This window comes from Falco biarmicus, chromosome 7 (assembly GCF_023638135.1).
Source record: "Falco biarmicus isolate bFalBia1 chromosome 7, bFalBia1.pri, whole genome shotgun sequence".
NCBI lineage: Eukaryota > Metazoa > Chordata > Aves > Falconiformes > Falconidae > Falco > Falco biarmicus.
Window position 1 is genome coordinate 9,250,432 of NC_079294.1, and position 26,093 is coordinate 9,276,524.

The following is a 26,093-nucleotide window of genomic DNA, read 5'->3' on the forward strand; positions in this document are numbered from 1 at the left end:
TGCAGAAGCAGTGGTAAGAAGGCACCAGCTGCCAAGTAAGTCTCTGCAGCAGAGCCAGAGGCAGATTGGTGAAGGAGCCGACACGCTTGTCACTTAGGTGAACCTAAGCTGCCCCGACACTCATCTGCCCTCCCAGCCACATTCCCTACGCTCCTGAAGGGGTGGATTAAATAGTTCACACAAAGGGCTGTGAGAAAAGAGAGACCTTAGGGAAAAAAACCAGCCAGGGTCAGCACCAGCAGGGAACAGGACTGAAATGGAGAGTACAACTGCTGTTCAGCCAACTCCAGAGGAAGCCCTAGGGTGAGGAACGGGCATGGCCCAGCCCAGGAGTGTCTCACAAGGTCACTTGGACAAGGAAAGCCAAAGGCACAGGACCAGACTCACAGGGGACTGGCACTGCAAAAACACTAGTCAAGCAACATCTGAAGCAACAAATGAACAAGGGGTAGGGGGTAGGCCACAGCCAAGTGCCACGGCTTTAGCTGCTCACGGGGATGTTGTGTGCAGCTCCAGAGCGCTCTGCTGCATGGACTGGGATGACAGATGGCCTCCACAGGCTTTGCCATGAGGACGGCACATACCAGACTGAGCAAGACCCTGAACCTTGTCCCTATACTCCCAGAAGGATCTCACTGCTGAAGACATTGAGGTGTCAGATGCTGGAGAAGGGAAGAACTGAAGTGAGCTGGTTTGGTTTTCACCACCCCATTGTCCTTTGGCACTCAGTGTTACGCCACTCTCTTCCTGCATGAAGGTCACAAAAAAGGACAGCCTTGATAAGTTATTTACACAAAACATACAGCAGGGCAGGGTGAAGGCATATCCACCATACAAGTACTAACCTGGAAAAGGGCTACAAGATGACCCGAACAGCAGGCCAGGTAGGCTGATAGAGCATTCGCCTTCCAGCGGAAGAGACACAAGTGCCCCATTCTCCAACATCCAAGTCTTTCCTCCCTCGCCCAAATTTTAATGTGCTTTGGGCCTGTACAGACCTAAGTCTAAAACACCACTGGTGGTTCTCTGCTGAATCAATGGAGAGGGACGGTTATTTCTGACATCTTGCCTTACAGATACAGCAATGACAGTGGAAGTGCTGCCTGGAACCAGCTGGACTCGAGGCCATGTAAACACCGCCCTTAAAAGCAAAATGTGACCAAAGTGAAGTGCTGATTAATCCAGCCCCCAAACCCCTGATTCTGAGCCAGACTCCCCTACAAATACCAAAACAGTCAGCCGTCTACAGCTGTCACATCTCTCCTATGAGCCAGGAACTCGAAGGATGTACGTGAAGCCCCGTTTAACTTGATGTCAAAACATGTTCTCTCAAAGAGGTGGGCTGTTCTCAACAAACCGTCCCACCAGAGGCAGCTCCAGTTCAGGGACCGCTCGCTCATCACAACATATATCGCATATTTGTACAGGCCAAATCTGTGCCTGATAATTCCAAAAATAAAAACAGCACAGGGGCTGCTGCAGGGACTTGCCTGCCAAATAAAAGCAAGAATGCAAGGCCACTTGGTGCCTGAGCATGACAGATGGGGAAAGCCTGACTTAGCACAGCCTCACCCTTTCAAGGAACTGCTGATGGGACAGTAAAGATCAAACACACATACAGAACTCTGCAATTCCTTCTGTTATTAACCTCCCCCTGCTTCCCTCAGTCACAGCTGGATCCCATTCATTTGCTTCCCTCTCTCTCTCCAAGCTGACTAAAAAAAGGACTTGACATCTTTCCTTCCTGATTTTCATGTGCTTATGATTTCGTTCTTGACACTATCTGAGCAGCGGAGGGAAGGGGGAGGGTACCTACCTAGAACATCTGGCATCTTGACAGTTTTTTTAAAATAGACTTTTAAATGGAGCTAAATAAAGACTCTGTGGCACTCGGAAAAATTTTGCTAGTTCCACAGAAATCCACTTTGTGGGCTGCAACAGAGAACAAATTCTTAGCAGTGTTTTTCCTCAGCTAGGGCTAAATCTATCCCCAGATAGCCCCTGGGGTCTGTAGGACAAATTCCATGGCTGGCATAATCCTATTTTTCTGCACTCAGCCTGGGGAACAAATCCAGGATTTATACTTTTCCCCTCTCCCATTATGCTAAATTTTAAGTCCCAGTTCTGCCTGGTGAGCCACAGAAAGCTATTCAGCCATCGTGCTGCAACCTAGATCCACTCAGGGAGAATCAGGAAGACCATCTGCCCTTGCCCTAGCAGGGCCAGTTGAGGCTACCTTACCACTAGCCCCCAGGCTGGAAAGAGACACCAATTAGATTGCACAGTTAGCTAGTGCAGTTCATAACAGCTGTGTTTCCATCTCCCAGGACTGCCAAATGAGAACTGCTCAGTGGTACACAACAATCTAGAAACAGCAACATGCGACCTGCCAGTCTCTGTATTAGTCATCTGCTCTTCTTTCCAGCGCCCCCAGGAGTCCTCAGCTGCCATTCTTTCGTGTTAGAGAAGCCCATTTCCTCTCCATTTTTGATCCCTGTACTTGACAGCTAGGGACGCTTCAGAAGCTGGAAGTCCACAGCTAGCCAGATTCATCCAAGCTGCCCGCAACGAGAACATGCTTTTCTGGCCCAAGATACCAGGTAGAATAATGGCAGTGGGACTCCCCAAGGTGAAAAGCTGTCGCAAAGAAAAGAACTCCAAATTGCCTCAGCTCACCACCAGTAAAGCTCCCTCTCACCCAACCTGATCAGACAACAGGTTATAACACAGTTCCCAAAGCCAGCAGGGCAACTGAAAAGCTGATTACATGGACCCCAACAAAAGACAGAAGAGGCATTCTCCATCCCCTCATCCCCTGGGACACCCTGCAGAGGTGTGACAGTGAGATTTGAGTTCCTGAGGACTGGGAGTTGCAGGGCACCCAAAGACTCTTAGCTGTCCCTTTGCAGGTGGCAGAACATGCTGGCCAGATCGGTCTCCCCAACCCATCAGGCAGTAAACTCTGAATCATCCACTTACAACCCCAATACTCCTTATGCCTGCCCTAAATACAGCAACGCGCCCTCACACAATGCCTCTGGGCACTGGATTCAATGTGCCTTTCATTAAGCTGGACAAAGATTCACAGAAGCTGATTTGTAAGGGCTGAGAAATGGTCTGGTACAGTCTTGATTCTGCTTGTGCCAAGAACTCTCTCATCCCTGATTAAGCAGCTGCTGGGCCATCTCATCCTCCCCCTGTGCCTCCCTAGGGGCCTCTAGAACCAGATCTTCTATGGGCCCAGTGCAGACTAACACACACTTCCAAATTTCACTTTAGACTAAATGGATTTTGAAAAACAATATTTTTTCCCCCGCAAACCCTCCCAACGATTCAGTCCCTGGACTGCCGACTTGCAACTGCACAGGGTTACTCCCTGCACAGTATGGGGGAAGAGCACAGTCACTAGGGACACAGAGGCAAACAAGGGACTTACTTGTAGGTTTTGGTTCTGTCCAACCAGATGCCGGAGATCAGAGCCCCAACCATCCCCGACAGTACAATGGTGAGTCCAATCCTGCCAGCATTCACCTCCTCCCCCTGTGGCGAGACACACACACACTCACACAAATGCGGGAGCCAAGTCACAACCAACAAGAAGCAAAGTGCAGAGAACCCAGAGAGGAAAAGACACCAAGGTTAGTGTCCATATGCCTCTTCTGCTGGTAACACGCTAACCAGAACTAGCCTTTGCAAGAACACTTTTGGGCCCACTATGAGCCAGTGCAGCATCCTATTCTGGCCCATGAAGAAAAGTGGTTTGACACTTCTCTCTGAGTCAACCCAGAAAAAAAGGAGAGCACTGGCCAGCACAGACAGGGTTTGTGCTGACTCCTCTGAGAGTGTCTATGAAGCTTGCTGTCTGGTGTTAGGATTTGAGCCAGTTCAACCCAGAAATATTAGGATCCACAATAAGGCAGCACGGAAAGGAGCTCTCTGGCACACAGCCCCAGCTACAGTAGCTCAGTTTCCGAGGCACCCGATCCTTCTGCCACCAGAGCACAAGTGTGGGCAGCCTCCTGGTACAGATGTCCCAGCAGAAATCACTATCAGGAACAGGGTGAAGGAAGAAAATGCTGTCATTTAGGGTGTAAAGGAGCTGTGTCTGCTAGAGCTTACCAGCTTTTGCATGGGGTGGTGTAAAGAACTAAAAGAAACCAACACTCTTCTGCCAGCCAGCCAACTTGTGCCAGCACCAGCCAGAAGTGCTATGACATTGCATTTCTCACAGACTTCCCTTTGGCAACCAGTGCTGGACAACAGCAAGTATCAGAGAGCCATGAGGGTTGGATACACTTACTGGGTAGTGATAGATCACCATGCTGTTCAGCAGAGTGGACAAGGCGTAGAAGCAACCTGTATTCAGACCTGAGAGGGGGATAAAAATGCAGTACATTCAGAGCCTGCTACTCTCCTGCTGGATAGTGAAAGGCTAGAAATGCAGAGAGAGATAGATTTGGGAGCAGCGATCTGTAACAAGGCTGCCAAGTCTCAGGAGAGCCAGCCAGACTGGCTAGACACAGGTTACTGAAAGAAATGCAGATCAAGGTCAGCCAGATCTCCGCATGCAGGAGGAAGCACCCTGCCATTTCAAGATGGTTCTTACCTTAGCAGCGAAAGGGCTGTGCGCATTTCTGGTACTGAAAGGTCTCACAAGTCCTTCATAGGGTCTCAACCCTCCCTCACAGCCAAATCCACCTCTTACCACCCCAGCCAAGGTAAAATACTAGAAAAGCACCTGCCTCAGCATCACACATTAATAAGGACCTGGGATTCAATTAACACCAGTGCCATTGACCTGTGTGGTTTCTTCCCCAGAGGAGAGCCCGATAGCGCTCTCCCTGCTGAGAGCCAGTAAAAAACATCCTCTCCAAGCCAAGAAACACCAGAAGGCAAGCAGGAGCAGGGCTGATGATGAAGCACAGACAGCACTTCCCCAAGGCACCTGGTGTGTGTGTCTGCATGGGAAAAGTCTTGCATTTTAAAAGATATCACTGAAGCCTGAAAAAAAAGAAACAAACCCAACTGTGAAAGTAATTGTCTTTCTGAAAGGGAAGTTAGATTAACTGTTAGAGGCATCAGCCACCTGGTGAAGGTTTCTCAGTATCACCCAAGGTGAGAATGGAAACCGTTGGGGTGATACTGGTCAAGTCCCATTCAGACACTCTGCTCCAGCTTACGTGCAACTCTGGCTGAGTTAAACGCCTTCCCAAAGCGCACAAAACCCAAGAGCTTTGCTTATAGTCAACAAGAACATCCACATGGGCACTGGACCAGCAGTACTGCAACGGCTACACTCTCACCTTGGGCGATACTGAGAAACCTTCCCCAGGTGGATGAGGTCTGTAACAGTCAAAGCAACTTTCTTCTCAGAAAGTCATTTACATTTGCAGTTAGTTTCTCTTCAAGGCTTCGGTGATCCTGATGGGGGGAGGGATGGGGACACAGATTTCACCACTGCAGTTCATACATCTACAGGCTCCATAAGGAGGCATGGGTTTGAAAAACTCTGGCACAGATGCCTGTAATCCTGACAGAACGATAACACGTCAGGTTCCCAGTTCCTACTTTTCTTCTTTCAGCCTCAGCTAAAAGCAGAAACATCACAATACAGGATACAGAAGTGCAGTGTAGCAGGCACAGCTTTGACAAAAGAACAAAACCCGGAGCTCCCCTAACTCTGAAGTCCTCCAGCTCCCCTGACCCTGAAGTACTCGGCGATCCTGCACCTAGCCCACTCCTCCAATGCGACACTGGATACGCATTGCCCTACATAGCTCACGAAGCACTCTGAGGAGCCTCAAGATTGGCAGCTGAAGGGGGTATCACACTTCCTTCACATGCCATCTCTGACAACATTAAGCAGAGCTCACTCCACAGCTTCATGGCACAGAGAACAGATGAAGAATCTTATGCAAGCGATCCCAAACAAGGGGATCACAATTGCCTGTGACAACATTCCCTGCTTCAAAAGCACGTGTCAGGTTACAGGAGAGGCTAGTAAGCAGAGCAACACGTTCTTTAGGCAGGAGGAATCCACCTAATACTTTCCAAAAGTTACTCAAAAAGGCTGGAAACCCAGAAGGGGCAGCAGCCAGAGAGAGAGGAGAGCAACTGGAGAGCCCACAGCAAGAGGGCACCCTCCAGTCTTGAAAGCTGGCTCTTTGCGACACTTGGCTATGGCAAAACAGCCCACAAGAGCCTAACTCAGCTTCATCCTATCTCCACCTCTGGAGCACCTTGCTCACTAGAGACACCAAAAACTGCAGTGCCGGAACATGGGAGTGTGGCAGATCAGCACCATCCCTCTACCCACTACGGCTTCACTTCAAAGCTGAGAATAAACATAGACCAGTCATTTGTGTACCTCTACTTCTTGCTGAGCCAAGAGGACAGCAGCCTTGTGAGGACAGCCAGACGCTGCTCTGGTAGCTGATACTGTCAGTACGCCAGCTTCACAGCAGCTCTCTGATGCACACGATTTCCAAGAGAGAGAAGGGCCCCTGCTCCCAAGCTGGGCAGAAAGCGATGCAGAGTTGGCAGCAACACTTGGCACCAGAGTCAGGCAAAATATTCTAAGAATCAAGACAATGTGCCGAATTTGCATTTGTGAGGGCTGGCAAAAGCTGTAGGCATTTCACATGTCACAGTTGCAGTGAAGTTTCTCTGTGAATTACAGCTGTTTCGATGCCCGTAAAACAGGCAACAGTTGCTTCCAGTGGGGCAGTGCCCATTGCCCATGCAGCTGAGGAAAACCAGTACTATTAGCTGGGAGCAGGACATCCGAAGGTCCAGCCCCACCTGATTCATTAGCTAGTTACCATGGTTTGCTTGTAACGTGCTGTAGAAGAACATTCTTGAGACCTCACAGTGTCTCCTCTATTTCACAGAGGCCAGAAAGGGAAAGTTTATTGCCTACAGCTCCAAAAGGAGCCCTTATTAAGCCTCAGAGTAGAACCCAAGTCTTCTATAGCTAAACAGCTCATTGCCTGCATGCCAGACTATTGGTCTTCCTCTTCTTCACCTTCATCATCCTCCTGCACAATGGTTCCTTATGCAGATCTCACTGCTCTTCCTCCTCCTCACTGCACCATCATCTTTCCAAATGATGATTCTTTGGGGCTGTCTCATCACTCCCACTTTAGCAGCCTTTCCCACCCTTTTCCTGGCTACTGCCTCCCAGTAGCAACATGCTCTCCAGTGTAGAGCCCAACCCAATAAATTCAGAATTTCTTATTGCCCATTCCATGTTATGCCTCAGCTTTATGGAAGCGTCTGCAGCCTTTGGGAAAAGGCTGGCTGAGGGTTTTCCTGACAAACAGTTCACTAACACTAACATAGCTGCAGCGCCACCGATTTTTCCAGCACTGCAAGTCTTACCACAGGAAAGGAGTTGGCAGCTGCTGGTAATATCAAGACCTCAGAGTCTGCAGACTCTGGCATCATGTAAGGACCCCCGTTCTTTCTACAGCCAGGCGAGATGAACAAGCAGCAGGCTTCCCCCTCTCTCCCCTGACACACATATGCTAATACAAAAGCTAAGAGATGCTGCAGGTATCTCTGTGTTAGCTAGGGAGGATGACTCAGTTACACTCCTGTGGCTGCAGATGTCTTACATCTTGGCCAACATAACTTTTGACTTGAGTAGGAAAATCTTTCCCCATTTTAAAGCCAGACTAGTTTTTTTTAAAAAAAAAAGAAGTTTCACAGCATAGTTCCCTCTCTGAGTAACAGTCACCACTGCAAATCAAGCTGGAGATTGACTTGAAGCTCACACAGAGAGGAACAGAATAAATGCACAGACCAGCAGGAAGGCAGACTGAATTGTGAGCCACTGAACAGCCTTTCCACACTGTTTGTGACCATCAGAAAGGGATTATCCCAGAGATGTCAGATTCTAAACATCCTCTTCGTACTCAGAGCCCTCCTCTCTGCTCTAGGACTTGTTCAGATCTATTGGAACAAATGCTTTCTTCTTTATTTTCCCTGAAGGTTAAGTGTGAACTAAGTAGATGACAAAATCCAACTTCCATAGTCTGCCTGACAGTTTTTTCTATCTCCATCTTCTAAGAGGACATCATGTATTATCATAGAATCATAGAATGTTTTGGGTTGGAAGGGACTTCAAAGATCACCTAATATCAAACCCCCTGGAAAAAAACAGAAAAAAAACCAAAAACAGCAGCTGCAATGCAAACCAAGAGCTTAAGGGCCATCTGAGAGGGGCATTTCCAGAAGACTACTGCACTGAGAAGGGAGCAGAGATTTCAGCAACTCCAAAGACCATTAGCACACTCAGCAGGTACAAAGCCACCATCTCACTTTCCATCCTGGCTACTCATCCACCAGGTCCTTTAGGCACAACTGCTGGCAGAACTTCCTGCACTATTTAACTTTGCCCCTGAGGAGCTTCCACAGCAAGCTGGCTGGAAGTGAGGACAGAAGTCCCTGCAGGCTAGCTGGCTACAGTATATCCTATTATGCAGCCAAGCATAGATCATGATGGCCTTTCTGTTGAACAGAAAAAACACTTTTCCATATGACAATTCAGCCTCAGGAACAGATTCAACACATTGCACTGCCCTCAGAGAAACAGACCAAGACTGCCAAAGAGCGGTAAGCAACAAACCCAGTGTGCAAGGACAGCTGGCAAGAGAAGATGTCCTCCAATCCTTCCTTCCATTTGCTTCATAGAGACTTCCAAGGAAGCTGATGCAGTCTGCACATCTGCATGCTCCACATGACCTCCACCGGGATCCTTGGCAGCCATACCCTTGCCTTGGGAAGTGACTTTTACTCATTGCTGTGACTTGCACTCAGACACAGCTCCATATATCTTAGGTAAGCACTTAGGTTAATTCATTGCAAGCAACTAAGTGACTAGGAAAAAAAAAAGACAACAGGCTAAGGGGATTTCCCTAAGCAGAAAACAGTCTAAGACTGGGAGAACAGTAGTGGGAGCATATTGTCCTCTGTGTACTTGCCTTGCTTTTGTTCTTCCCCAGGCATTTTCCTGTACCGCTGCTGGAGATTACTGGGCTAGAAGGACTCCTGGTATGTGTGGTAGCACAGTTATCCTTACGCTCCCCTAAAAAAAAACTCAGGCCAGCTACCTTCCCAGCAGAGGACAGAGAAGGAGGGAGAAGCTAAGCATGTCTAAGTGATGATAACTGCACACAAGAAAGGCTGGACCTTACCGTAAGTGACCATAAGCAGCAAAAAGTTGGCATTGCGGAGCAGACGGAGGATTGATTGCACGTAGGAATACTCCTCTGTTGGTCTTGACTGGATCAAGGCCTGAGTTCGGCTCGGAGGGTGTGGGGGTTTCTCCTTGAAGACTGAAACCAGACACAAAGCACACCTGTTTGTAGCAGTGCAATCAGGGAGCCTGAGCACACACTGTGGGTAGAGCCATTTGAGGGATGGCAGAGGGGCTAGTAAAACCAAGTCTACAAAACACACCGCCACCCTTAAGTTTTGGTCTCCATGCATGAACTTCTCCACAAACAGGAAGGAACGGGGTCTCTCCAAAAATAACTCCTGCTGCTGGGGAAACACTTGCCTTCAATTAGCTTTTTGTGTAGACAGTGTCTGGCAGCAACAAAGTTGCTGCAAAAATGTTGTGTGGAGTTACAAATGCAAAAGTGGAGTGGGAAAATCCAGCTCGCAAACATGGCCTGGTGCCCTGCAGTGCCCAGTGCCTAGGGAGCCATGACCTATGCCAGGTTTTATTTCAGGCCTGGCAGTTCTTAGGCTGGCCAAGCCATCTGCTGTCCCTAAGCAGCATTAAAGTGGCATGCAGAAATCCCAGTCAAAGGCGATACTGCTGTACCAGGTGCTAGACAGCCACTTCTGTAACTTGTCTATTCCCTGCCCCAGATTCTTTAAAGTCTACATCTGATTCAGCCACCAGGCAACATGAACAAGCTGCCAAGATGTGCCTATTAAAAAAAAAAATAAATTACACAGAGTTCAACAGACAAGCTCAGCTCTCCAGTGAGCATGCCAGCATTTCATGTTAAAGATCTGGCTTCCACTTCACATGTTAAGCAGAGGAACTGTACCTCTGGTGTCCGGCTACTGCTCTTAATGCTTCCTTCTCTCCCATTATAACTGGTAACCTTTTTTTTCTCCTGGGAACAGCTTGTTTCTATGATGCCATATAACCTGCCCATTTCTCCCTGCCCTTAAGAGTTAGTCAGATCCAAGACATAACCCAAAGCCCAGCACCCTGTTTGCAGGCAAGAGGACTGTGAACCTTTGAAAATTTCTGTTGGCTTTTAAAGGCCATATTCACACCAGTGTTTTATTATGCAGGTAAAGGATGAAATGAACACTTTGGCAGGCTCACTCACAATCTCTTGTACTCCCTTCTGCATTTGCTGTTCATCAAAGGCTTGAAGCAGCAATAAATGATATTGCATGACCCTGTCAGCTGCATGCTAGGAGACATCCCCAGATGACCTCCCCAGCCCATTTCCTAGGACACAGGCCCCTCACACACAGAGGCTGATTTTCTCAGTCCCACGTGGTTCCACGTGCATGCTCCCACCTCCTTACCTATAATGACCAGGATGAATAGGGCTGTGGCCACACCTGCGGTCATGAAGAACATGATGCTGATGTGGTAGGCCAGCTTCTCCACATCCTCCACATTGGGAACCAGAACTGGAGGGACCAGAAAGCCCACAGCAATGCCGAGCTGAGCAGGAGAGAAAGAGGACATGAAGAGGTGTGACATGGAACCACAACACTGCCACCAACCCACAGCCCAGCCCCCTGATGCCCAGTAAGGGCTCAACTGAGAGTAATCCAATTTCACAACCAAGTTGAAAGTCTTCTTTACCACCCAACAACTGAGAGATAAAAGCCAGCTACCCATTGCAATTACGTCAAAAGAAGCACCCCCTTGCACTTGCAACTGTCAGGATATTCAAGGCAACTGTCAGGATATTCATTCATATTACAATGGAATTGAGCAGAATGAATACCTGCCTCCACCAAGATGAAGGACTTGCTTCCCCTGTCCTCCCACACACATGTATGTTCCTGTCCATACACACATCCCACTCTACCTTGCACCTGCTCTGGTGCTGGCCTGATCAACTGGTAATCCAATTTTGCTCATCAAAAACAGCAGAAAACAAGACCATCAAAACTCACCACGATTCTTTGCTGGGTTAATGTGTTAATTTATTAATGGGTTAATTTATTTTCCAGCCAGACAAGCGCAACGGCGGAGACAGAAACCTGCTCACTCCTAATGAGGGAGATATTAATCTGGTTCAGCCACTTTATGACGCTGTTTCTTAATGAGCCCCCTCCCAAGACAAGGCTCACCCTGTGACCAATAGGTGAACCTAGAAAAACATCAAGGTTGAGAGCAAAGGAAGCACGACGGCATGTACCCTAAACATGAAGATTGTGTAATGGGGCTTGGCAACTGCACCCGGATAAAATGCTTGATCTGAAGGGCTGCACAATGAAACCCCTGCAGCTCTGGCCTCCACTGTGCTAAGAGCCCCACACGTCCAGCTGGGGAGCCCCTGCAGTGGCAGCTGACACTTTAGGGAGGACATTAAGGCTTTTAACTCCACAGCTATTTCTCTAGGATAGTGACAAGGAGCTGCAGCAGCACAGATTTTGCCACACTGATAAATGGGACTGACAGTGGCACAGACCTTCAATGCCACCCTCAAATGGGAGAGGTAACAAATAGCTACTTTGGTGCTTATGAGCACACCTCATAAAGTGAGTCCCAAAGTGCACTCAGCACATTCATGCATAATCTAAACACAAGGGGAGCCTAAAAAAAACCACTTCCCTCCACCCCGCTTTGTGTTCCACTGTTTGTGGCTGCATTTTAATCATCATTTGGTTCCCAAGCACCATGTATTTACCTGTTCCCTGGCCCCGCCCAGCAGTTGCAGCCCTCTCAGATATCAGAAGAAAAGCCATGCTCAAGCTCAGCTCTTGCTTGCTCTTAATGCTCTGCACACTCACCCCGGTTTAGGGCAAAAGCAATTTTTTGTTTCGCAACACCCTCATTTTTGCTATTTCCTGATTTAAGTCTATGTCCGCTGTTGTGGACAGTGACAAGGCACACACAACAGCCTCCAATAGATGGAAGGACTGAGAAAGCACCCAAGAGAGATACCAGATGGCCATGCAGCCATTTTCATCCTTGCCTGAAAAGGAGATTTCCAATCTCTTTTGCAGACTGTACCATTTGCCTGGAGACAGAAAAGCATGAAGAGTACCAGAACAGCGCTAACTGAACCAGTACAGTCTAGCAGCATAGAAAAATCCCACCCACAGTAGTTATTCATGCTACACCAATACAGCCTCTATAGATCCGCTGCCCTCATCACACTAAGAGAGGTGGTAGGAGAATGCAAAACATGGAACTGAGGATATAGTCAAATTAAGCCCACTGCATTTACTACTTCCATGTAAGAAACATTAGATCAATAGGAATCAATTAGCACCACCACGACCTGTTGTCCCAAGATAATGGACTTGAGAGGATACTGTTTATGCCTCAGTGAGGACTGAACAGCAGCACGACAGCACCACTAACCAGCTGCTGCCCTACAGAAGGATTCTGCAGTGCTTGATGTCTTCGTAGTCCCTGGAAAGGGTCTATTACTCTACAGGTACGGAAAGCAAAGACTAAGAAAGGCAAGGAGCATGCTGCCCATGAACCACAGCCAAGCATGCCAGCATACAGAGTGGAACGACCCAGGAGCCCTGTAACCCAGGCACAAGTGCAGACACGTTGCCTGGGCTGCTTTCCAGCAAAAACTCCTTGTGCTTTCTGCATGCTTTCTCTGTCATATCTCCTCCATGTTTCTGGGATGCCGATGGACTTATTTTGGAAGGTCTACTCACTGGCCAGGATCAAGATCAAATACATTTCAGAACAAATACATTTCAGGTACCATATCTGGTAGTTGGGATAAAAATCAGCCCTGGAAAACTCTCCACAAATTCCCTCCCTTATACATCCAGCTGGTGGATTTTTGAGGCAGGAAGAATGCTTATGTTTCAAACAGAGCTATCTGCTAGACTCAGACACCCTATTTAGCTTATGAACAAGTAATTTTCAACCACGTCTGGCCAAACTTCTGTGTCAAACAGTGCCCTCCACTGGGACCTGGAACAGCCTGGGTCCGGATCAGCAACAGGCATCTGTGCCGAGTCCATTCTTTGTGCTGGGACATCAGAGGGAGCCGGTGGGAAGAGTCACCAAGAGATCACAGGTGTGCCCCACTAGTTCAGGGCACTGTCAGGAATGAGAACATTCAGGGGTTGGTTATATGGACTGAAGACAGACATAAGTTGTGCTGTCCCAGATAGCAAGTCAGGGACTGAAAGAGCTTAGGAGGAAATTTAAGAGACCATTAGAAGGCTGAACCTTCCTAACACCCACACAGCACAGGCAGCCTCTGACACAGGACTAAACTTGCCAGAGCTCAACTTTGTGCAGATGTGGCCTATCCCCAGCCTCTTGTCACAGTGAGTCACGTCTGCTCTCCTCTGCACTGCCCACTGATCTCTGAGGTTCACTGACTCCCAATAAGCACAACTATCAGCTAGCTTAGAGGCTTCAAGCCCTTATCTTCATTAAATTGCATGCCTCCTCCTCCTCTGCCCAAGGGAAAGAAGCCTGCAGCTGCACAGAAAAGGCAACTGCACCAAACAGATGTTCAGAGAGATCACCCCTAGAGGGTGGAAGCCGGTTTGTCTCTGCAGCATGTTTGTTTTGCCCTGCTTGTCACCAAAGTGCAAGCCTGTGGCTCTGGCATGCCTGCTTAGCCCAGGACACAGCCACACTGGGCTTCACTCCTATCTCTTTATCATTCCCAAAGGTCAAGGGAAAGACTCTCAGCATTGCTCCTTTCCATTCAAGGGAAGAGTCCTACTGGGTCTTATATACCAGGTCTCACACATGCACCTCCACCTTTCACCAAATAAGGTCTATAAATACATACCTCCCTGGAAATTGCTCCTTTGTCTTACCAGCACTTCATTCTTGGAAGAACTGGGCAGGATTCCTGTCCTAGGTGCTTCTTGGCTTCCTGCACTCTGCAATCACATGCTAATTCCACAAGGTGCTGAACCATAGTGAAACAAGAATAAGAAAGGAGAGATTCAGGCTTTATTTAAGTTTCTCCAGGACCAAAGTAAGGATTCCCTTGATGTACCTAGCAGAGAGGGCATTGAGAATCTGTTTTGCAAATTGTTCAGAAATCCTTTACTGGGTAGTCACATAGTCATCACTTACCCAACAGGACACTAACTTACTCAAGCCTTCTTGGAAACTGCTGTTGTCTTTTCAGAAGATCTGAACTATTTCTCTAACCATAAATCAATGTTTTGTACTCTCCCTTCCCCTCCCAAAAAAGGAATCACTTTTATCCCTCAGGAGTTTGTTAAACCCTTGAGAAGGACTAGGTGATAGAGGGGAAAAAAACCCCAGCAGTCATAGCAATAGGAGCTACATTTTGTATTTCAGAGCAACTAATGTTACTCATCCTATGAAAATGAGGCTCCTCGACTTGACTAAAACTGAAGATTTCCTGGAGGATAATCACAGACCCTGGATTGATTATTCATACCATTTTTAGCAATGAAGCCAAGCTCTCAACAACACAATGAGTATTATACAGCGGGTACTTTACCTTTCCCAAGGAGATCTTTAGCCTGGTTCTCAGCAGGCTAGTACCCACATCACCATCAGCCAAACAGACAGCACTGTAACCAGTTAACCAGAAAATTTAAAGATGTCTTAGCAAGGGAAAAATAACTTGTCTCCCTTCATACCTATCACATCATGGCTAGGAAAACATAGCAACGTGAAAACAAGGTTGGTGCTGTAACAGTGTGTGCTACCTTCCTCACAGAGACCATCCATCAGTCATTACAGTTCAGGGTGCAGTCCCTCTCACCAGCATACAAATTAGCATCTCCAACTTTTGTACAGGCAGAAAGGTTTCCAAGACCTATATAGATAAGCTCTAGTTCCCAAAATTTAGCACATCATTCAGCATCCCTACACCTAAAACACACAACACTGTCTTGATGTCCAAGAATCTGTCCTCAGGAGCCAGGCTGCTAGCACTTTATTTCAAGGTGACTTTGGGGTAATTTTTAAACATAATACCAGGGAAGTCAACAACTACAGCAGAGTGCACTGTTCAGATACCTTATTCTTTAAAGGCTGATAAAGAATTGAAGGAATGCATTTCCTACCTGAATTTTGTCAAGGACCAATCCCAACAACAACACCATATTCAAGATTCAAGCGCAAAACCAAGAGCAAGTGGCTAATAAGATGGTATAAACGTACCTGAAATCTTGAAATGGAAAATGGGATGTCTAATTTAAGTTTAGCTGTTTGAATACGAAGAGTCTGCTGCAGGAAGATAATCGGTGCAGTATCAGCATAAAAATAGTAAATGAATGATCAATGGAGGAGTGGGTCTCCACCTCAAAGAAAACTAAGAGTCAGCAACAGGAATACAGAAGCCCTATAAAAATCCATAAGTAAGCACAAATATTGACAGAAGAGACCACCAAACCCAGAAGGTCAATTAAAGTGTTAAAAGATAGAAAGAGAGAGGTACTGCAAAGGCAGAAAAATACTACAGTGAGAAATTTCGACAATGCCCTTGCAGGCTAAGTGACAGGGGTGATGCAGAGACTGCATTTTTTGATTCCATAAATACTCTTTTCTGAGGATAACCTATAAGAGGCAGCACAATTTGTGATTTAGACCTAGAACAGCACAGTGTGACCACAATCAATATTACAGAACAGTTCTGCACTGCACTCAAATTCAGCTTCCTTGCAGCAGCAACAAAAAAACACACCCTCCAAAGCACTATGGCAGTATTTAACTCGCAAGAGGGAGCTGCCTGAAAGGGAAAAAGCTTGTTAAAATGAAATTATTAAACAAAAAAAAAAAGCCAAAGAAATTAAATGCTTGCAAGCACCATTAAGGCTGTAAAGACACTGCATCAGAGGCTCAGTGTAAGCCTAGAGAATATTAGCAAAAGATTTTAGAACAGACTAAAGGAACCACAGCTGGGAGAAAAAAAACAACCAACACACACACAAAAAAAAAAACCAAAAAACCACCAAAATAAAAACACCAACCACCATCCAGTTCAAAACCCAGGCATTATTCCTTGAAGCAAAGAAAAAAAGAGAGCAAGCTGGACCAGACTAAAGTAAAACCATTATTAGGCAAAAAAAGGCAGGGGAACAACTTTACAAACTAAGTCAAAACACAGCAAAATCAGGAAGCCTGCCAGAAAGTCTGCAGGGCCAAAAGATGATCACTGTGGAAGGAGAACATTCAAGAAAAAGGGAGAACTATATGAAGTCTTGCACCCGTGTTCATGACACGATATTTATGGGAGATTTCTGCATCAACAGAATCTCTTCGCATGGCAAAAATCTGAAGTGCTATCAGTGGAAGATCTTAATCAATTTATTTCAACTGATTTCATCTATGAGGCGTCAGGACCAGAGGGTATTCATCCAGGAGTAAAACAGAACAACTCAACAGAAACCCCATGCTGCTCGCTCACAAACACACCAAACTGCTAACTCTGCTGTTACAAATACTGAAATCAGGAGGGAGGAAGGGAAATGTGATGCGAAGTTCCAAGAGGCCCGGCACAGGCACGAGTGCCAGGAAACCCTGGGGCCAGCAGCATACTAGTTTGGCCAAATGGACAGGAACTATAGCAATCAAAATATTGACGTTTACGCATCGATAAACACCATGCAACAGGCTTTTCAGACACTATGATTTCAACACAATCTCAGCAAGTTCCCAAGCCAAGACTTCAGAGAGTTAAGAGGACACACTCTTTTACTGTCCTTCCCTGAGCACTTTTCACCTGCTCTCAGCAAAGAGAGCCCATTGCTTTTGTCAACACACCATTGGAGCTCCTCTACCTTTCCACTCCCAGAAGAGCGTCTTTTAACACTCATTTTGACTCATTGATCACACCACCACCACCCCAGATCAGCCTGGAGAACAGAAATAGAAGAATCTAAAGTACCCACTGCAAACCTCTCTTTGAAGGACATTTGTGAAACTCCACCAAATTCAATGTTTTAAAGCATGAATAAAAAACCAATGCTTCCCTCCTGGCAGCCCTACACTGAGCCACACACACAGTGCCACTGCCAGAAGTCTTCTGAGGGTCACACCAACCGTTTCCCTCCAGGGCCACCCCTCCATTTCTAACAGAGCCTCCTCCACTGCCTCCGAAAGCAGGGGAGCAGAAAGATTCACGTAACTGCTGGAGAGATGCAATACCAGTCTTGAACCATTTACTTACAGAACGCACAATGCTACCTCTAATCCTCAACACCCACATCAACCAAGGAACACAGAGATGAAGAATGCTCTAGAAAACCAGAGGGACTACCATGCTTTGGAAGATAATGACTGACATCATCATTTTAACAAGTCGGTCCTGCTGTACACACTGATGTCCGTGTTTTCTGACAGATACATCTAAGTCTACAGGGCTTCACATTTTCAAGTTGTTGTTCTCCAGACACAACAGTAAAAGTGGTTTGGGGTTTTGTTTTGTATTTTTTTAATTATACTTGGTTCTAAGATAAGTGGCTTCAGATACCAAGAGCTTAGAAACAAATCCTGTTGGGATTCCCCAAATGAACGATGAGAACTGACCCGACAATATTATCACCAGGGAAGATAAGGTTCTCAGTGAAGAGTAGGAAGCCTGCACACTGCAACTGCTGTCCTTCTAGAAACCTCCATCTCCGATCACCACTACCACAATAGTTTGTCTCTCCAAAAATCTTACAGACAAAATGCACAAGCCAAGTACAGCAACGTCTGTGCTGTTCAGTAACAGCTGAGACTAGATCAGGGTGTCACAAAGCCCACACCAGCTACCCTGTAACACAAACCAGTGCAAAGATGCAGAACATAACTGGTAGCGGCAAAAGGATACATCTGACAGGTGGGAGGAGGGGGAAGCTGCAGAGTTTGCTGGATCTGAACAATGCACCTCTTGTTGGAGTAAGAAAGCCCTTATGAAGGGGAACAGAAGGGCTCTCCTCACTGCATTGCTGTTACATGTATGAGAGGGGAACTCTGAACCAAGGTCAAAACACACAGGACCCGTGCCAGATGCCTGTCCGACAGTTCTGCCAGCATAATTAAATGCAGCAGACCTGGATTTCCATTCACTCACGGAACCCCTCTGAGGAGGTACCTATTCCAAAGCCCTGGGCAACACAGCCTCTTCCTCTACTCTTGTCTGCAGGACAAAGCTCTGCCCTGTGGTGCGCCCTCCTTTTCTAACTGTAGGTGCCTCCCACGCTATAACCATGACGTTTTTACAGGAGCAGCTAAACTTTCTGACCCTACAATTCACGTATCGCAATCTGCAGAAAGCAGACAGCCACCCCCTTCTCACACCCTGACTCCTATCGTCAGCTTCCCAGTCCTTTGCTATCAGCACAGGTCCCAGCTGCCTTTCTATATAAAATGCTACAGTAGAATTGAAAATACTCAGATGAAGAGCTGTGTAAAGTAGAAGCTGACAGTTCCTACCCAGCGTATTTTTGTATGGATTGCTGTCCAGGATATGCTTCTTCCATACCACTGACAGCAAAACTAAAAGAACCTGTGAAATCCAAATAGTCAGAAAGTCAACATACGTAAATGTTTGGGAACCAGTTTAGTCACCTTTCTTGCAGTGTTTTAAGAAGCAGAAAGGACCCAAGTTGTGAAAGGAAAAATTGTAGTCCAGGCCTTGTGACAAGATAAGATAGGGCTTAGGCTCTTTTTTACTCTCCCACTGATGTGGGAGATAATGTATTTTTTCAAACTGCACTTGCACAATTAAAGCTCTTCTGGAAGCAAGGCCAACTCCCTTCCTCAACACACTTCTGCTTCTGTGGCGTCATCTCATACTGCTTAATATGATGAAAACTACTTCTTCATGCAAGTCATTCAGGGCCTCTCAGCCTTGAATGCACCTTCCCCCAGTTTACTGGGAAAAAAATGCAACGCAGCAAAACAACAGCAGTAGATAAAAGAGTAAAGCTGAAGGGAGGGGTTTCAGCTCTGACAGATACCTCAGCTGCTGCTGGAATCCTCAGTTGGGATGTAACACTTTGGTCAAGGACTTATTACAGTCATCAAACATAGCCATCCCCGAGGGGTCCTGCAGGGGCAAGTGCTGAGGGTGCCACAGAGCAGCCCCTCCCAGCAAAAACACTGCAGCCATTCATTTAACTCCCATGCAACTTCCACAGAACGTAACCCAGAAGCCTACTGCTTCTGTGAGGGAGAAGGGGGAGCTGCCTTTGCTGTACGGCTGGGAAAGGAGCACCAGATAAATGAGTATAAAAAGTTCATTTCAGGCTCCAGTGTCCATTTACAGAAAATTAGGCATTCCTGAGAAAGCCACGTTGCTATTTGGTCAGCACACCCTCCCACAGTAAGCCACATCCAGGATCTCGGAGAGCTGGCCACACAGCACTCCTTGTAATCCAACTGCTCTGATGCACCCTGCCCTTCTTTACAGGGGAAAGGATCCAGGGCTGGAGAATGTCAACCATTAACTACTGCCACTACCAGCTTCTTTTGGTTCCTTGCTAAAGTCTTCTCTATTCTAATAGCTAAAACCCTAGGAGATACAGGGCCAAGCTACAGAGGGATGTGAGGCAGACCACCACCTGCCCTATTTCTAACAGGGACCAAATCTCATCTGAAGACTTGGGGAACCTCCAGCAGGGACAGAACAGCCAAAGAGATCTAGAAGTCCACTCGAAGACAGGAAATCCACAGGTTGTGCTCCATTTCTACACCACTTCTTAGACTTTCAGATGCTGGCTTCCCTGAAGGGCAAAAGGTACAGAACAGTTAGCAGTGAGGCAAATAGCAGCACATGCTCAGCACAAACAGCACAAAACCAATGGCAATTCAGGTACTGCAGACCAGATTATTCAGCAACACCCTCCCACCCACTACCCCATGAAGACTCTTTCCCCCAGTTCACAAGAGGAAAGGACCCATCAGGAGGGAGCACATTTCAGGGTTTATAATCCAGTTTGTCCACTTTAAAAGCCATCATCTAATCACTGCCAGACTGATAGCCCCATCAGTCTGCAGATAGCACCTCAAAGCTCTGCCTCAGGCTGTCTGTTACGGAAGCCCTAAATGTCTGAAGTCACATGCCAGCTGCATCAGAACAAGGACCAGAACATCAGTACGGTGCTGCATCATTTTTCCCCCAGAGGCAGAGTTTCATATGAAGCTGAAGGCTTCTTTCCTCCCAAACCACACCAACACCCTTCATCAATCCCTGTCAAAAAGTGAAGAGGCAAAACTGCAGCAGAAAGATCATCTAACACACCTGCATCCTCACTCCCAAGCCCATCAGCTGCTTGTTTCTCTTTGTCAGAATGGCACAAGCCAGGAACAAGGTCTCTTTCAATCAAAAAAATTACCACCACTGGTGGCAATACAAGGTCACAAACACAGATGTTCTTTCATTGCCCCTGTGCAGCACAGTTACACACTCCCAGTTACTGCATGCCACCCATGTCCCTTGCCCACCAAGCGACAACAGGGAGATATAGCGGTAAGAATGATGCATGAAGACGCATGGCCCAAGCACAGCAGTCCAGCACACACCATGGAAGCTGAAACAGAGAGCTGGTTACCTGGCCACCCAGGCTCCAGTTTATAGATCTCAAAAAGCCATGAGAATTTAACTCGTTATCCAAACATCCCTCACCACCATGTTAGTGCTGTCATGCCACAGCACCGTGTTTCTTCATCTCCAAAAGACAGAAGAGCAAGTATGTCAAAGGAAGGGCAAGGCCTGCTGCTCCAGCAAGGACATACTCCTGCAAATGCTAATACGTCAGCATTTCTTCCCGCTTTGGTCCTGTCAGCAGAGAGGACAAGGGGACAGTTTCCCTCCAACACAGAAATCAGAAGCCCGTTTGCTCCAACCCGTCAGGTCTGAACCGTGGCCCTAAATAGGGAACAGCCTGATGAATCAATACACTAAATGTATGGCCTTACACAAACCGCTCTCTCCTGCCCACCTCTTGTGCATGGGAATCCATGTAGATGCCCGGCACCAAGCTCCTCCACAAGTGACACTACTGAGAATGTAGCGCACACGCTACTACTAACAGCTGTATTTCACAAGCGTGTCAGACATACTCAGCCCAATATTCAAAACACATCTGAAGGACATCAGTGAACTCTCCAAGACACTTCTGGTCCCTTACCCTAGACTTTCAGCCTGAGGAAAAGACCCCATGTAGATTTTTCCTAGTCTTTTAAGCAATGAGATGCTGGTAATATTTTAGTAACACTAACATTTTAATGCCAAATTATCCAACATGCAAGTAAACGTCATTCTACACCTCCCCATAGATGCACAATGAAAAAGAACAGAAAACCCTATGCATCTCCCTGTTAAAATGGGGAAAAGTAAAATGTCATAAAAACCAGCAGCAGGTAAACAAGAGAATGTGATCTCTTCTTCCACAGGTGTTGATGCTCTTCTCTTCTAGAAGCTCTCCAGCTTTGATTCAGGAGTGCTCAATCTAAGCCTTCTTTGCACTTCAGATACCACAGCCAGCACATGACCAGAAACAAGTGAGGAGAATCTGATAATCTGCTAGGGTTGGTTTGTTTTATAAAAGATATTTCATACCCAGTCTGACTGATTCAATGATTTACTCTCCAGGGCTAACTTTGAACCTGAAGGTTACCATCACTCAGCAAGCAGCAACAGCATCCTGAGGAGACATCACCCTGGCAGGTCCTCGTGAACCAGCAGGCAGGGTTCTCCTCGGGACAGTGCTGCTTAAGTGCTGCCTAAGGCTGAGAGGGTAGGAGCAGAAAGACAGCAAGTGTATCAGAGAAGCAGGGACACTGCCCCACTCCTCCATGTAGCTGGCTGCAGTTCTTGATGTAGAGGGACACTGGTGCTCGGCATTCAATAATCACCGTCATGGTAACAACTCACGACAGAGTTTTCCACCCTGATGATTTGTAACTGACGTGGCAAGGAAAGGAAAACTGTCATACAGCTGCAGAGGAATGAGCATAGGGAATAATTTGCCATACTGGCACACTGCAATTACAAACCCGCTATATTATATCCTTTGCTAACACTCCCTAAAACACAGTCTTTAACTGCAGAGTCAGGATAAAAGGATGCCTCTGTTTCTTCACCCCGCTCAACATCAACAGCAAACAAAACAGCTACTTTTCACTCACTGTGATTACGCACCTCAGGACCCTTGACTAAGGGAATTAATAGGTCCTTCCTATGGAGTACACCCTGCCTTAAGCCACTGCCATTTCTGACTTCTCCAATTCTCTAAAATGAAAGTCTGGGCTTACAAAGCAAAGACTATGTACTAAACTGAGGTCTCATTGCCATGTCATTTCAACCCCCAGGGCAGCGTGCAGAGCACCAGTGTAGCCAAAGTTTGCTTTTCACAACCATTATACTAACCCACTCCTTTTAGGACAATGAGGATACCACACAGGCATATAGCAGAGGCTGAAAACCTCATTGTTTGGATTTCTTACACATACGGTTGAGTTACTGCACCTAAACAATCAAAAAAAAAAATCTGACAGCAAAATGCTCAGTTACTTATTTACTCCTAAATCAGCAGAGTGCTCATGCCAAGTTAAATGCCTTCCACACTAACTCATTTAAAACACATAAAAACCAGCCCACTAGGCTGGGTGATAAGAGCAAAGAGTAAAGTAGATTCACGCAGAGAAAGAGAAGTATGCTTCCTCTTTCCAAAAGATGTAAACCATGCTTCCTCTTTCCAAAAGATGTAAACCAGTCTCCTTAATTCCCTAGTGCTGTTCCACAAACTTCAGCTCTTCAAGTACCGTCTCCGAGTATTCACCTCTTTTTGCCTCAGCAGTATTTAAATAAATACAGAAACCCAGGAATGTGGGCAAAGGAGACCTCAAACCTACTGCACACAGTTATCTGTGAGGAAGGACCACACACTAGAAACTACCCAAATTGCAAAACATTGCAATCCGAATAGCAGCCACACACAGGCTGAATCAAGGATGGTCCAGGATGGTGCACAGATATATGCAGGGTAGTATATTGGGTCTCAAAGCAAGGGGCACAGGTCCAGCCTAGCAGCTAAGGCCAGGTTCTGCTTGCCTCATCTCTGCGTCAGCATTGCAGAGCCACACTTGCTTCGCTTACGCCCCATTGCATCACACTATTGGCCTGTCTGCTTCATGCAACAGGGATGAGTGGGTGTTCTGGTGCAAGGGTCAAGAAGCTCTTTTCCTGGTCCTTTCAAAATTGTGGAAAAAATTATCTCCTCTGAGCACTAGGTGGCTACAAGAAAAGCCCACCACAGCTTGAGCAACTGCGGGCTGCTGGCCTCCCTGACCCACCTTGATACAAGAGTGCTCGGGGAGCTTGCCTCGTCCTAACCTGATGGAAGGTTTGTTTCTTCCCAAAGCAACTGCTTGTGGAAACTCTGTACCTACTTTTTAGCAGGTATGATAGTGCTTAAGCTCTTTTTCCCCAAGGCTCAGTCACAAGAACTCTTTTCAGCAAACAGCTAACCTCCTTCGTCCCATCTTGTCGTCAGTGGGAGGATATTGCAGCGTCAAGTCCAGATGCCACCGCAGATGGGAGGTTTACAGGAATCTCTGCCTAAAGCCCATTGCCCAGCACCACACATTCCCCTCCAGTCCATCCATGGTTCCGCTGAACCAAAGCCCTGGCCTGGAGATTCCCACACGGAGGAGGAGAAGGGCAGCACTGGAGAAGACCCCCAGTCCACACACTCCCCAGAGCCAGAGCCGTACCCAGCACCCACGCTGCCCCCAGCCTCGCAGCCTGAGGCCCCGCTGCCCTCGGTGTGCCGGCCCACCGCCAGCCCCTGCTGCGTCCCTCCAGGTGCCGGAGGAGTTTCCCAAGGGGAATTTTGTGCCTGCGCCTCACGTCCCCGCTGCCGCCCTCCAGGCCCTGCCCGTCTCCTGCCGCCCTCCCCGCCTTGGCTGAGGCCAGCGGCCGTTACCTGGTTGCCGAAGACAGCAATGGAGCAGGCGGTGGAGACCTCGCGGGGGCCAAACCAGACGGAGGCGATGCGTGAGGGCATGCCCAGGATGAAGACCTGGGCCAGGGAGCAGATGACCTGCCCCAGGACGGTGACGGGGAAGAGGTGCGGCTTCAGGCTGCCCAGCTTCACCCAGGCGCCCAGGGCGTTGAGGGCCGAGCCGGCCAGGGCGATGAGGCGGAGGCCCCTCCTGTCCAGCAGCCAGGCAACGGGGAAGAGCAGGGGGATGTAGGTGAGCATGTAGCTCATGGAGAGCCAGTTGATGGCGAAGGCGCTCACATCGTAGAAGCGCACGAAGATGTTGTGGATGCTGCCGTACTGGATCCACTGGAAGGCGTTGCACAGGGAGTAGCTGCTGAAGAGCAGCAGCACGGCCCAGCGACGCCGGGACAGCCGCACCTCGGCGCTGACAGCGGCGGCCTCCCGCGCCGCCCCGGCAGGCTCCTGCCGCACCATGCCGCCAGCGCAGGCCCCCGGCCCGGCCCGGCTCAGCCCTTCCCGGCCCGGCTCCGCTCCTCGCCGGCACCCACCTGGCCGGGAAACCCCGCCCGGCCGCCCCCGCCGCGCTCACTGGCTGCCACCACGCGGGGAGGCGCCGCCACCGCCCCCGGCCCGGCCCGGCCCGGCCCGGCCTGCCCTCCGCCCCGCCCCGCATGGGGGCGGGAAGCACCTCCCACCGCCCGGGGGCAAGGCCGGCCCCGCCGCCGCACCTGTGGAGCGGGGGGTAGCGGCCCCGTCCCCACGGCCGCCGCAGCCGGGCCTCGCCGAGCGGCCCCGGGGCGGGAGCGGTTGGCCCGGGGCGGGAGCGGTTGGCCCGGGGCGGGAGCGGGAGGCCCGGGGCGGGAGAGGCCGATGGACACAGCCGGCCCCAGCCCCGTGTCCTGGGTGCAGGCCGTGTGCCTGTAAGCAGTGCCTGACCCAGCCAGATGCCAGGGTGGGCACCCGGAGGATGAACCTGGGTTTCATTTGAGCTGGCTCCCGATTTTTTTATTACTTTTTTTTCATGGCATGGCACACTACAAAGTGAAAACATCCAGTGAAGTCAAAATCAAAACATCTCAATGCAACTGAAGCAAAAGCCAAAAGTGATGTTTGTTTTCATCCTCATGGGGATCTTGCGGTTAATGAGTCAGCTCTTGTTTTCCTCTTTAGCAATGTACCACACTGATGGATTCCTGCCTGGAGATCACTTATGACCTGCAGTTCATTTAATTAACATAGTGTTATCTGAATTGTACAATTACTCGGCATGAGCTTTAAAATGTGGGCTTGGTTACATGCTAGCGCTGTTCAGCTCTCTTCCAGCATTGAACATACAGCTCAAAGTTCACTTGGAAAAATGGGAGCAATGACCTGTCTTTGGGATGCGATACTCCTGAAACAAAGGCTGGGGTCAGAGAATGAAAAAGTGAAGTTTCTCAGGCTTGTATTTACTTTGTGGAACGCTGTCCTCAGCTATCCACCTGACTACGGCCAGGAGCAAAAGTAGACACTTTAGCTTTGGATAAATTATTCCCAGAGGAGCAAATTCAGTGGTTCTTGCTGTATATCCTCCCAGAGCTCACTTCTTGTCACCCCCTTGTGTTTCCTACTCCCAGCAGAGTGGCAAGGAGCACAGCTGGAGACAAGCAGAGCCAGCGCAGCCTTCCCTATGTGCTCTGCTGAAAGCACCGCAGGGCAGAGCTGCAAACCTTCCTACTCCCCCTCCTCAGGCCGCAGCTTTGCCAGCAAACCTCCAGCCTCACCTGGGATGCTTATGACAGTACAACATAACCATAATATGGTCCTTTTACATAATAAACAGGAAAGGCAAATTCAGAAGCAAAAGCCAGAAAAGAGGTTTTCAGTCCCACTTATTATTAGGTTAGGTACCCGAAGTTACTCCAAGTTCTGTCCTGAGACAACAGAAAGAACAGGAATTTGTTCTAATAGATTTGTGATTTAAA

General features: G+C 48.1%; 1 protein-coding gene across 5 annotated transcripts in view; it reads right to left on the bottom strand.

The window, feature by feature from the left end:
* The window catches only part of FLVCR2 (FLVCR heme transporter 2), a 41,475-nt gene extending 16,741 nt beyond the window's left edge, over nt 1-24,734 (bottom strand). For 3 of the 5 annotated variants that reach the window (XM_056345584.1, XM_056345581.1, XM_056345582.1), the window contains exons 1-5: nt 24,109-24,734; nt 10,561-10,702; nt 9,198-9,338; nt 4,301-4,368; nt 3,437-3,540 (exon numbers count right to left, since the gene is read on the bottom strand). In XM_056345584.1, coding sequence (XP_056201559.1) covers nt 3,437-3,540; nt 4,301-4,368; nt 9,198-9,338; nt 10,561-10,702; nt 24,109-24,603 — 950 coding nt within the window. In that variant the 5' untranslated portion in view covers nt 24,604-24,734. The remainder of the gene's footprint in view (nt 1-3,436; nt 3,541-4,300; nt 4,369-9,197; nt 9,339-10,560; nt 10,703-24,108) is intronic. The other 2 variants (XM_056345583.1, XM_056345586.1) reach the window with 2 other exon arrangements.
* Nucleotides 24,735-26,093: the final 1,359 nt, after the last annotated feature.